Source organism: Panulirus ornatus, chromosome 41 (genome assembly GCF_036320965.1).
Source record: "Panulirus ornatus isolate Po-2019 chromosome 41, ASM3632096v1, whole genome shotgun sequence".
Taxonomy (NCBI): Eukaryota; Metazoa; Arthropoda; class Malacostraca; order Decapoda; family Palinuridae; genus Panulirus; species Panulirus ornatus.
This window is the reverse complement of record NC_092264.1, coordinates 14642283-14654774: the sequence shown is the minus strand read 5'-3', so window position 1 is coordinate 14654774 and position 12492 is coordinate 14642283. Positions and strand designations below refer to the sequence as shown.

Below are 12492 nucleotides of genomic sequence, written 5' to 3'. Positions count from 1 at the left end.
AGTTTTGCTGGAAGATGAATTTCATCCGTTAATGATCGCGTGTATCCGATATGAAGATGTCACCACTGCTCCATTTGGCTGTTTGACCCCAGCCACAGGCACCAAGACTTCGATGTATAGATTTTTTTATCTGCAGAAAACACTCCTTCTATTCCAGTGTTATGTTTAGATTATTAAATTAGAAGAATCAAAAAATTCATACAACCTCAATTTTTCGTTTTTTAGTTCATCTTTTTTTACCTGTTGGCGAAAGATAACTTCAGTTATCATAATGATGTGATCTTCAGATGTTATCCTGACGTGTTATTGTGTATAGGCGGACCACAATCATGGCCGGACTGAGATGATCTGTGTGTTGTCAGAACGTGAGGAACACAACGGAACGGAACGGGAGCTTCAGGTCCGTGGTCCAGCTTGGGGGTCGGGTGGGGGACGGTCGGTACCTGCTGTGATGCAGTGGGTGGCGGGAGGGAGTCACACCCAGGGTCACTTGCACAGCAGTTGAGGAAGGCTCTCTCTCTCTCTCTCTCTCTCTCTCTCTCTCTCTCTCTCTCTCTCTCTCTCTCTCTCTCTCTCTCTCTCTCTCTCACTGGTGGTATACTGTGGGACGTGAAGGAATTTCAGCCAGCAGCGGCTTAGCGGTGCCGCCCTCGATGAGTGTAGCAGCCCAGCTGGTCGGCTGCTCAGCAACACGTTTGAGGACAGACCAGAGGAACACCGCGTTTGAAGAAGGCGGCCCACCCTCCACTCATCCCCTTGACTGGCATATTGTGGTGTTGTGCCCCTGTAGACGTAAAGTGTGCTGATGTTCCTCCTTAATTCATCTCTCTGTCGTTTCATACGTCCAACCAGCAATGTTCCTGACCTCGCCTACTTCCACAATGGCATATTGTGGTGTTGTGCCTCCTTAATTCATCCCTATGTCGTTTCATATGTCCAACCAGCAATGTTCCTGACCTCGCCTACTTCCACAAACATCCTGGAAAGGATCCAGTGGACTGATACTGTTTGTGGATGTTATGTATTCTTTTGCCGTCTCATCAAACTTCGTTCTTTGGGGCGGCAGGTGTTGTGTGCGTGTGGGTTGAAAGCATCGTGGAGGGCACCAGCAGGTAGGTTAGGTAGGTGCCGACACACTCACTCAGACAGGAGCCCTGAAGTCCCATCCCTGTGAGTTTGACCGTTCCCAAGACAGTCTACAATGAACGTTTATGGGGAACTGAAGACGCGTGTTCCAGGAAAGCATGACTCAGAGGTTTTACCTGAAGACGAGGGTTCCAGAAAGGTGCTGCCAAGAGGTATAAACTGGGGTAGAAGAGTTCCAGGAAGGCTCCTACCTCGAGGCATTACTGAAGAGAGTTCCAGGAAAGCATGACCCAGAGGTTTTACCTGAAGATGAGAGTTCCGGAAAGGCGCTACTAAGAGTTCTTGATTGGGTAGAAGAGTTCCAGGAAGGTGCTACCAAGAGGTATGAAATGAAGACTAAAGTTCATGGAAGGCGCTACCCGGAGTTGTATAAACAAGACGAGAGTTCCAGGAGGGCGGTACCAAGAGGTATTAACTGAAGACAGAGAGTTCCAGGAAAGCACTACCCTGAGGTATTACATGATGACCAAGGTTGCTGGACGCTGCCCAGAGGTATTAACGAGACGACAATTCCAGGTAGGCGCTACGTAAAGGTATTAACTGATAACGAGAGTTCCAGGAAACACTTCCCAGAGGTATTAACTGAAGACAAGAGTTCCAGGAAAGCACTACCCTGAGGTATTACCTGAAAATCAAAGTTTCCTTGAAAGCGCTACCCAGAAGCGTTAACTGAAAACCACTGCCTGGATGCATTTTCCTCTTCTGCCTTGGTAACCCACGAGTGTGTTTATACGACGCTGAGAAAAGTAGACTCCATTCTGATCCATATTCTGTGGGCCAAATCCTACTGAACGATGTGAGGTTTGTGTCCCAAGGCTTCCCTCATGTTCCTCATCAACCTCCTACTTGCCAGAACCATAAGCAGTGAACACATTTATTCATACTCGTTCACCTTGTTCCTCTGGTTCTGTGCTCTAAGTCATCAAATTTGATTTCTCTTCATTTTACAAGATTCTGTTGATAATGGATCTTCGCTTTTGCTCATGTTTATACCAATCAATGTGGAGGGTTTATAGTCTGCGTGATGGAAAACAGAAAGAGAGTGATTTTGACTTCACCAGTCTTGTCTCTCTTGTAAGACTGTATACATTATGTATGTTACGTATATGTATAGCTGATGATAGATACTTCCTACATGGGTATGTATGCAGTAATCATTCAAGGATGGTGTCATTCTTAGATGCGGTTGTTTAAGATGTTCCTCCATTTTGACAGACCATAGATCGTGACCCAAGGCTTGGGACGAACGCACAGCCATACACCACCCTCTACCACCGCCTGATACTCTTCACCACCACACACCACTGCACCACCACAGAACACTCGACACCACCACACGACTCTGTACAGCACCACACAACTTTGTACACCACCACACACCACTGCACCACCACACAACACGCCACACCACCACACGAATCTGTACACCACCACACACCACTGCACCACCACACAACACGCCACACCACCACACGAATCTGTACACCACCACACAACTTTGTACACCACCACACACCACCGCACCACCACACAGCACTCCACACCGCCACACAACACTCCACCACACCACCACACAACACTCCACACCGCCACACAACATTCCACACCACCACACAACATTATACACCACCACACAACACTCCACACCACCACACAACATTGTACACCACCACACTGTACCTTAACCCCTCGGGGTCTTCCAGTCCCACTCCTGTACCGTTTTAGGGTAACCCCTCCCCCCCTCCCCACCTTGACCCATGACCTTAGCTCACCTTTCAAGAATCGCCGTCTTTTCCAGTGACTTTCCCCCAGGACGGGACCTGCTTCCCGGGGATGGAAGCTAGGCCTGCACGGAGGCTCGCATCCCTCATTGCCTGATATCCTTCCCTCCTCCTCCCCCATCCCATAACCTCGACCTCGACCCTCATTCCTCCTCCTGTGATGCTCGCCGCACCAGGAACAGGAGCTGGTCACGGGGCTGGGACACCCGATCCCGCTCTCCTGAATGTTATCTCGCCCTTGTATCCGCCCAGAGTCATCCATAGAGCCAAGCGACACGGTCACACTTGAGCAAGAACGTCGATTTGGGCTTTGGGTGAGTTGATCGCTCCGGTCGTGAGCCAGACGCATCAGGAACTGTGGTTCGATCCCTCTCCTTCCTCCTTTTCCCCCCACGACGACCCGACCGACCAACATCGAACTCTCTCCGCCTGATGGAGCCGCTCGTGTTTGCCACCATCATCTGTTCAGTCTGACCCGTTTTGATTCGCATCTGATCTGATCTCTCTCTCTCTCTCTCTCTCTCTCTCTCTCTCTCTCTCTCTCTCTCTCTCTCTCTCGCCACAGACGTTACCTCTGTATTGGAAGTCTACCTTCCTCAGTCCAGCCCATCGCTGAGACAAGAGGAGGTCTCTCCAACCCTTCCCATGATCGCCCCATCTCCCTCACTTCTGCCACCTCCACACACATCGAAGCTCTCCCTCACTTCTGCCACCTCCACACACATCGAAGCTCTCCTCACTTCTGCCACCTCCACACACATCGAAGCTCTCCTCACTTCTGCCACCTCCACACACATCGAAGCTCTCCCTCACTTCTGCCACCTCCACACACATCGAAGCTCTCCTCACTTCTGCCACCTCCACACACGTCGAAGCTCTCCCTCACTCCTGCCACCTCCACACACGTCGGAGCTCTCCCTCACTTCTGCCACCTCCACACACGTCGAAGCTCTCCTCACTTCTCACTGTCTGGGACACTCCATTTCTCGTCTCACGCCCTTCTGTCATGGGCAAACATCATTTTTCGTCCCGACCTCCTCTTTCAAGTCACGAGCACAGCTCTCGTGGTGCCAGGTCTACTGGTGATCTGCCCGACCTCTGTGAGGCCACCTTCGGGGTGCTCGAGGGATCCTGGTGAACCAATTGTCATGGCCCTTGGCATCTCCAGGGCTTTGGGGCAGAGTGTGGGGGGCGGGCGGGCGGCGCCTCCGGCTGGCTCGGCCTCACACTCTACCCTGATGCATATACCATCCTCTCGCCACACCAGGGTGATGGTAGTCCTTGACAGAGTAACCTTTCCCTCGTGTGCTGTCTGCACTGGCGTTCCTCTGGGCCCTGTGCTAATGTGTGCGCTCTTTCTTCCCTCGACAGCTAATCCTCTTTCCTCCCTCGTCAACTAATCCTCTTTCCTCCCTCGTCAACTAATCCTCTTTCCTCCCTCGTCAACTAATCCTCTTTCCTCCCTCGTCAACTAATCCTCTTTCCTCCCTCGTCAACTAATCCTCTTTCCTCCCTCGTCAACTAATCCTCTTTCCTCCCTCGTCAACTAATCCTCTTTCCTCCCTCGTCAACTAATCCTCTTTCTTCAATTTCTGACACCCTTCTCTCTCTCTCTCTCTCTCTCTCTCTCTCTCTCTCTCTCTCTCTCTCTCTCTCTCTCTCTCTCTCTCTCTCTCTCTCTCTCTCACCTGACTGTGATACTCGCTCTCTCTCATGCACCCAACATACTACCTCTCTCTCTTAACACTGATCCTCCTTTCAAATTCAGCTACGCCATTAAAGAAGATTCTACTCTCATCTCTATCTGAAACTATCGCTCATTTCCTGATGCTGAATTTCAGAACAGTTCATTCTGTTCTGCAAAAAAAAACCTGCATGATGATGATGATGAACATCACATCTACGATAACATGAACATGTTGAACATAACCACATTCCCCCACTCTGTTCTGCAAACCCCTTACAATGATGATGAACGCCACAAAATCTGCTTCTCAGAAGCTGTTGGAGTGTTACAAAGGAGATTTTAATTCGCTCCCAGTATGGGAGTCCTGCTGGTACAATCTGGGCTTGGCTCTTCCCTCAACTCCCTCTCCAGCCACTGTAGTGGAATAGAACTCCAGTCAACTCCCTCTCCAGCCACTGTAGTGGAATAGAACTCCAGTCAACTCCCTCTCCAGCCACTGTAGTGGAATAGAACTCCAGTCAACTCCCTCTCCAGCCACTGTAGTGGAATAGAACTTCAGTCAACTCCCTCTCCAGCCACTGTAGTGGAATAGAACTCCAGCGATCGCCACTCTTTTCCACCATCCCTCTCCATCCGTTGTGTCGTCACCCTTCTGTTCCACAGATACTTCTATTCGAAGCCACTGCTCCCCTGGGGTGTCTGCACGTGCCGTGCCTCCTAGCCCTAAGAAGCCTGAACACGCGGCATGTGACTGCCCATGTTGCTTCCCATAGCCTCTGTGTGGAGACCAGCCACACGAGGATAGACCGTTATCATTCTCTCCACCTTTTCCTGGTACAGCGGCGTTGTGGAATTCTATTTCCTCCTGTTGTATTTCCTCCTCTTTCTGTCACCTGCTCCGCCTTTTTAAGGATCGTATCCACAGACACTTCATAAGCGCGATGTCTTATCTTTATCCTTATCAGCTGGTAAGCTGATAAGGATGTCGTGTTGGCTGACGTAGGAAAAAAAGAAAATGGAAAAATCGTCGCTCTTTACCGCATACCGCACTCCACCACCACATACAGCACTCCACCACCGCATGCAGCACTCCACCACCGCTTGCCACACTCCACCACCGCATACCGCACGCCACCACCGCATACCGCACTCCACCACCGCATACCGCACTCCACCACCGCATACCGCACTCCACCACCGCATACCGCACTCCACCACCGCATACCGCACTCCACCACCGCATACCGCACTCCACCACCGCATACCGCACTCCACCACCGCATACCGCACTCCACCACCACATACAGCACTCCACCACCGCATACCGCACTCCACCACCGCATACCGCACTCCACCACCGCATGCAGCACTCCACCACCGCATACCGCACTCCACCACCGCATACAGCACTCCACCACCGCATACCGCACTCCACCACCGCATGCAGCACTCCACCACCGCATACCGCACTCCACCACCGCATACAGCACTCCACCACCGCATACCGCACTCCACCACCGCATACAGCACTCCACCACCGCATGCAGCACTCCACCACCGCATGCAGCACTCCACCACCGCATACCGCACGCCACCACCGCATACAGCACTCCACCATCGCATACCACACTCCACCACCGCATACCGCACTCCACCACCGCATACCGCACTCCACCACCGCATACCGCACTCCACCACCGCATACCGCACTCCACCACCGCATACCGCACTCCACCACCGCATACAGCACTCCACCACCGCATACCGCACTCCACCACCGCATACAGCACTCCACCACCGCATACCGCACTCCACCACCGCATACCGCACTCCTCCACCGCATACAGCACTCCACCACCGCATACAGCACTCCACCACCGCATACCGCACTCCACCACCGCATACAGCACTCCACCACCGCATACCACACTCCACGACCACATACCACACTCCACCACTACACACCACCACACTTCACCTCACCACTTCTACTACAGACAACCCAAAAACCACAGCTTACTACTTAACACCACCACTCCCACACTTACAAAACAAAGATAACACTACTCACCGAACCACAGCTTGCTACTTAACACTACCACATCAACTTACAAAATACTTAACACTACCACAACAACTTACAAAACCTAGATAACTGCTTTCACCGCACTACACCCTTCCCCACAGTACACTGCTCACTAGCACACACACTACACAACACTGAACACCAGAGCACACCACGTACACCACCACGTACACCACCACGTACGTCGAGGCACAAAACTGACCACCACGCACCCATCGCCACTCACCACAGACAAGAACGAACCACCACACGCCATCATGCAACGTCATGCACATGACGAGCCAGAGGGACTGATCCGTCTGAACATGTTTGCAGATGATGTCTGGGTGATGGAGTGGGGAGAAGAGGATTGCATCAACGTGCAAGGGGACCTGGACAAACTCCAAAGTTGGTCTGATCCAAGTCGATGACATTTAAGTCAAGGAAATGCACGATAGGCAGGATGGAACACAATGAAAGAAGGTGTTGATAATTAATGTTAAGCTACATGGAATGAGCTGTATGGATCTGTGTGTGTGTGTGTGTGTGTGTGTGTGAGAGAGAGAGAGAGAGAGAGAGAGAGAGAGAGAGAGAGAGAGAGAGAGAGAGAGAGAGAGAGAGAGAGGAAACTTGGGAGTCGACTGTGTACTTAACATGTCGCCAGAGCTCCACCTCAGGACATTTGTACAGGTGACGAACCGTCTGCTGTCAGATATTGGAATCCCGCTGACGAAGTGCATGGATAAGGAGAACTTTGGAGAGGTATTCGCACTGTGTGTCAGGCCAGAAGTGGGATATGCAGCTCTGGTCACGGCTCCTTGAGGAAGCACAAAGACAGAAGGTTCGTAGGAGGGCAAGGGATGGTACACCAGTGAAGAGACCTGGGTTACAGTAAGGAGGGGGTTCGAGGCTGGCTGTTAATCATGGAAGAGAGAAGAGTAAGGGGTGATTTATCACATCCTCCAAGTCTCTAAACCAGTTTGACACGGGTCATTAGTTACCAGTTCTGTACACGATGAAGAAATAGAACAGCCAGAAGATAGAACATGAAATTGAACAAGAGACTGTTTAGATAAAGTGTAATTAATAGAACAGCCAGAAGATAGAACATGAAATTGAACAAGAGACTGTTTAGATAAAGTGTAATTAATAGAACAGCCAGAAAATAGAACATGAAACTGAACAAGAAAATGATTAGATAAAGTGTAACAAAAGTGTCCTTTTGTGGTGTAAGAATAGTGAAGGAATGGAGTAAGGTAGGTGATGACACTTGAAATACAGACAACACACTGAGGTCAGAGAATTTGTATGACGATAGATGAAGGTCACAAGATGGGACTCCCTCCCCCCCCCTAATGAAGATTTCATCTCGTACCGTACAAATAGGTGATCACACACACACACACACACACACACACACACACACACACACACACACACATACAGGTAGACAGGGACCGCTGTGGTACATAGAAACGTTCTTCTCTACTGAATGTTGACAGCGGGAGGCATCTTACACGGCTTTTGGCTATGGTTCTTATGCAGGCGATGACCCCCTGCGTGGATCATGTGGCTGTATCCACTCGGATACAGCCATGGACGAGTGGATACGCACCTGTGTGTGTATAAGTGGATACACAATTGTGTGTATAAGTGGATACGCATGTGTGTGTACAAGAGGACACACACGTGTGTGTACTAGAGGACACACACGTCTGTGTACAAGTGGACACGCACGTCTGTGTACAAGTGGATACGCACGTGTGCGTACAAGTGGATACGCACGTCTGTGTAGAAGTGGTTACACAAGTTTGTGTACAAGTGGGTACGCACGTGCGTATACAAGTGGGTACGCACGTGCGTGTACAAGTGGATACGCACGTGCGTGCGTGTATCAGCTGAAGACTGCCCCTCTATACACATACATGACTGCTTATGAGAATGAATACATATGCATACACCTGAGCCATCGCTGGCGTATACATGTGCGAGTGTATGCGTCTCGTCTTCGTGTAGAATGTATCCTGTATCATGTATAGACCGTCCATAGTGTTCCCACACACGTGTGCTGGTGTTCCAGTGTGCATGTGAGTGATCGGGTAGCCACGGGGGGGAGTTGGAGAGAGAAGAGAAAGACGAGAAATTTTACGCGGAGACGTATGCGTATGTGTGCGTGTGTGTGTGTGTGTGTGTGTGTGTGTGTACGTGCGTGTGTGTGTGTGTGTGTGTGAGTACGGAAGCCCACCTCCGTGTTTATATGGGGTCGGTGTTTGTTTGTGTGCCCACGTGGCTCGTGCGCTGGCGTCTGCTTCAGGAGGGACCAACGCCCCCGACACACACCTGCAGGAGCTGACGGGGTCGCTCTCCTGCCGCAGCAGCACGAACTTCGTAATGCAGTTTGGAAATAGATCTTTTCACTGACGTGTGTAAATACGATGACTCTAAACAGATGGTAGGATATATATATATATATATATATATATATATATATATATATATATATATATATATATATATATATATATATATATCTTTCTTTCTTTTAAACTATTCGCCATTTCCCGCGTTAGCGAGGTAGCGTTAGGAACAGAGGACTGGGCCATTGAGGGAATATCCTCACTTGGCCCCCTTCTCTGTTCCTTCTTTTGGAAAATTAAAAAAAATTGAGAGGGGAGGATTTCCAGCCCCCCGCTCCCTCCCCTTTTAGTCGCCTTCTACGACACGCAGGGAATACGTGGGAAGTATTCTTTCTCCCCTATCCCCAGGGATAATATATATATATATATATATATATATATATATATATATATATATATATATATATATATATATATATATACATATATGTATATATATACTGCTTAAACAGGCAAAGAGGCCAGTTATGTACTGCTCACACAGGCGAGGTTTACTGAACCCCAACACACCTTTCAGACATTTTGTAGGAAATCGTCACTTGGCGACTGATTGGAGGACGAGGCGGGATAATTGTGGATCCCTGGGACTCAGGGATGGGATGTACATAGCTCAGATGGTGTGTGAGTAGATTGTATATACGTACTGAACGCATGACCACCCGCCATCTCAGACTATCATCTGGGATGCATTCGTGTTTCGACTACGACTTTCCTGACGTAGGACAGGGTCAGGTGGAGAGAGCCTTCTCCTTCAGGTATCAGAGGCTCAGGGTAGAGGGGTCGTCCTCCACAGGTATTGGCTGGGTCATATGTACAGTTGACACGTCTCTAGATCGTCCTGTTTGTTTTTGTTATGTTGACCCGCGAGAGAAGGTCGTGGAAACTGGATCAAATTTGAGTGAGATGTTCTTTTGTTTTTCATGTGTTGTGACGGGTTTTTCACGTTACCGTTGTGGAGCAACAATATATATATATATATATATATATATATATATATATATATATATATATATATATATATATATATATATATATATATATATATTGGAAAGGATCACAATTTTGCGCGTGATCAAGATATTCCTATGAGTCCACGGGGAAAATGAAACACGGTGTTTCATTTTCCCCGTGGACTCATAGGAATATATATATATATATATATATATATATATATATATATATATATATATATATATATATATATATGTATATGTATATATATATATATATATATATATATATATATATATATATATATATATATGTATATATATATATATATTTATTTATTTATTTATTTTTCTATAGCTTCCCCAAGACCCCCTTCTTAAGAGAGTGTAGTTTACTCCCCAGGACCCCTTTTTCCCAGGATCTCCCTCTTGCATCTCCAGGATTGCGCTGTTTCCAGTAGCAGGAAGGTGAAGGACTCCTTCAGGACAACGAGATCTTCCACGAGACTTTCCTTCTTCCTGTCGCCAACAGCCGATGATACAGCCTCGCCCAAGGTGGCTGTTCACTCACAGCCTACCCACAGGCAGGACAAGCCTTGTAACACCTATATATATATATATATATATATATATATATATATATATATATATATATATATATATATATATAATGGTATCTTTATCGTAATAGTAAGAAAATATAAGCAAGATTGATACATGGATACAGAGATGGGAATGTGCTTAACGTCAGATAAATGCGAAGATGCAACTTGAGGCCACAATAAAGCCACAGTGAGGCCATCGTAAGGCCACAGCGAGGCCACAGTGAGGCCACCGTAAGGCCACAGAACAGAGGTGCAAGACGCAGATTCCCAAAAGAGACATCGTGACTGTCTTACAGAAGCGGAAGAATTGGATCTAAACCTATTTCCAGTTGGGGTTCGATCCTTCGGCCGTCTGTTGCTGTTACTTTGTACTGATGTGTATGACGTCTTGTTGACTGTCTCTCGCCATAAGTTCGTACGTATAATGATCAGTGATGTGTGTGTGTGTGTAGACGTCAGGAGACCAGACTGCTCCCACACTCTGCGTGTGACACACACACACACACACACACACACACACACACACACACACACAGCTCGCTCACGACTCCCTCCTCCATCATGTGTTCCCAGAAGTCAACATCTGTCACCAGGGCTGGAAACGGCCCAGGCACAGAGCAGGGGAAACTATGTCACTTACCTCTTCTGAAAGGTCCTTCAGGGGCGCGTAAGGAGTGCTGGGTCCTCCCGGGGAGGGCTCAGGGACCAGTCGCTCCAGCACCTTCAGGGCGTGGTCCAGGGCCGGCCAGTCGCCCTTGGAGCTGAGCATCATCACCCGACCTCGCTGCCTCTGGATGACCTGCTCCTTGTCTTGCCCTGCTTCACCGGCCTCCTGCGCCACCGCTGCCTCCGCCTCGGCCGCCTGCTGCTGCTGCTGCTGCTGCTGCTGCAGTTTGGACTTCTCTTGTTCGCCAGTGTCGACGCTTCCCCGTCGACGGCCGCCCCTCCCGCCGTCCGGGCCGCCGCGACGCCCATTGTCCATGCTGTTCCGTCGGCCGCCTCTCTGGCCGCGTCCTCCCGACGGCTGGTTCAGAGGGAGGCCACCTACGGTGCCTCCGTCCAGGCCGTCGGCAGCGGCCTGCATGTTGGACGCGCTCAAGTGTCCTCTGCGACCCCCTTCCCTGCCCAGGTAGCCCGAGGCCCCGGGCGGGCCATCGCCAGGGGAACGACCGTAGCCGCCGTACTTCATGGACCTGGAGTCGTACATCTGTGGTCCGTACCTGGACCTGTCGCCCGACCTGTCCCCCCGCTCACGGTCCGGGTCCGGCGGACCGGACAGCCGCTTGTCATGAGACATGACGTCGTCACCTTCGCCTCCGCTATGTGACGGCCACAGCGGCCACTGTCATCACCACCACCACCAGCAGGAGGCCAGCGCAGTCAAGGGTGTAGCGGGTGCGAGGTGTTGGCTGGCCACGCGATGTGTGTTGCTTTGACCCCTGGCTCCGTGCGTTCCCCACGCGATCACACGATCAACTGCTGCTGCTCAGACGATCCTGCCGGCCCCACACCACACCGCAGCCACCTCCACACCACCCGCAGTCCTCCACCTCCAGCCCCTACACCTGCCTGGCACTGCCATGGGCGCAGGAACCCACACTCGACCACTAAACAAGACTACGATCAAATCCCTCTCTCTCTTACGACGGTTGCGACAAGAGGGAGAGCGGGTAGACATCTACATCGTAGTTGTGTAGATACAAAGCTCATACGTCCTGTTGCCACAGTACGGTGAGTGAGACAGGCGACTGTGGATCATATATCGTCCGGATCTATAAGACAAGACGTACGTGAGGTGAGGATGGGCCTCTGTATCCACAGCCGAACCAGACAGATGGTAG

General features: G+C 50.0%; 1 protein-coding gene across 1 annotated transcript in view; it reads right to left on the bottom strand.

Annotated features, from left to right (window-relative positions):
* nompC (no mechanoreceptor potential C) overlaps nucleotides 1–12103 on the bottom strand; it is a 334011-nt gene extending 321908 nt beyond the window's left edge. Inside the window, exon 1 of the mRNA XM_071686202.1 lies at nucleotides 11292–12103. Within this exon, the coding sequence (XP_071542303.1) occupies nucleotides 11292–11948 (657 nt within the window). The 5' untranslated portion in view covers nucleotides 11949–12103. The remainder of the gene's footprint in view (nucleotides 1–11291) is intronic.
* Nucleotides 12104–12492: the final 389 nt, after the last annotated feature.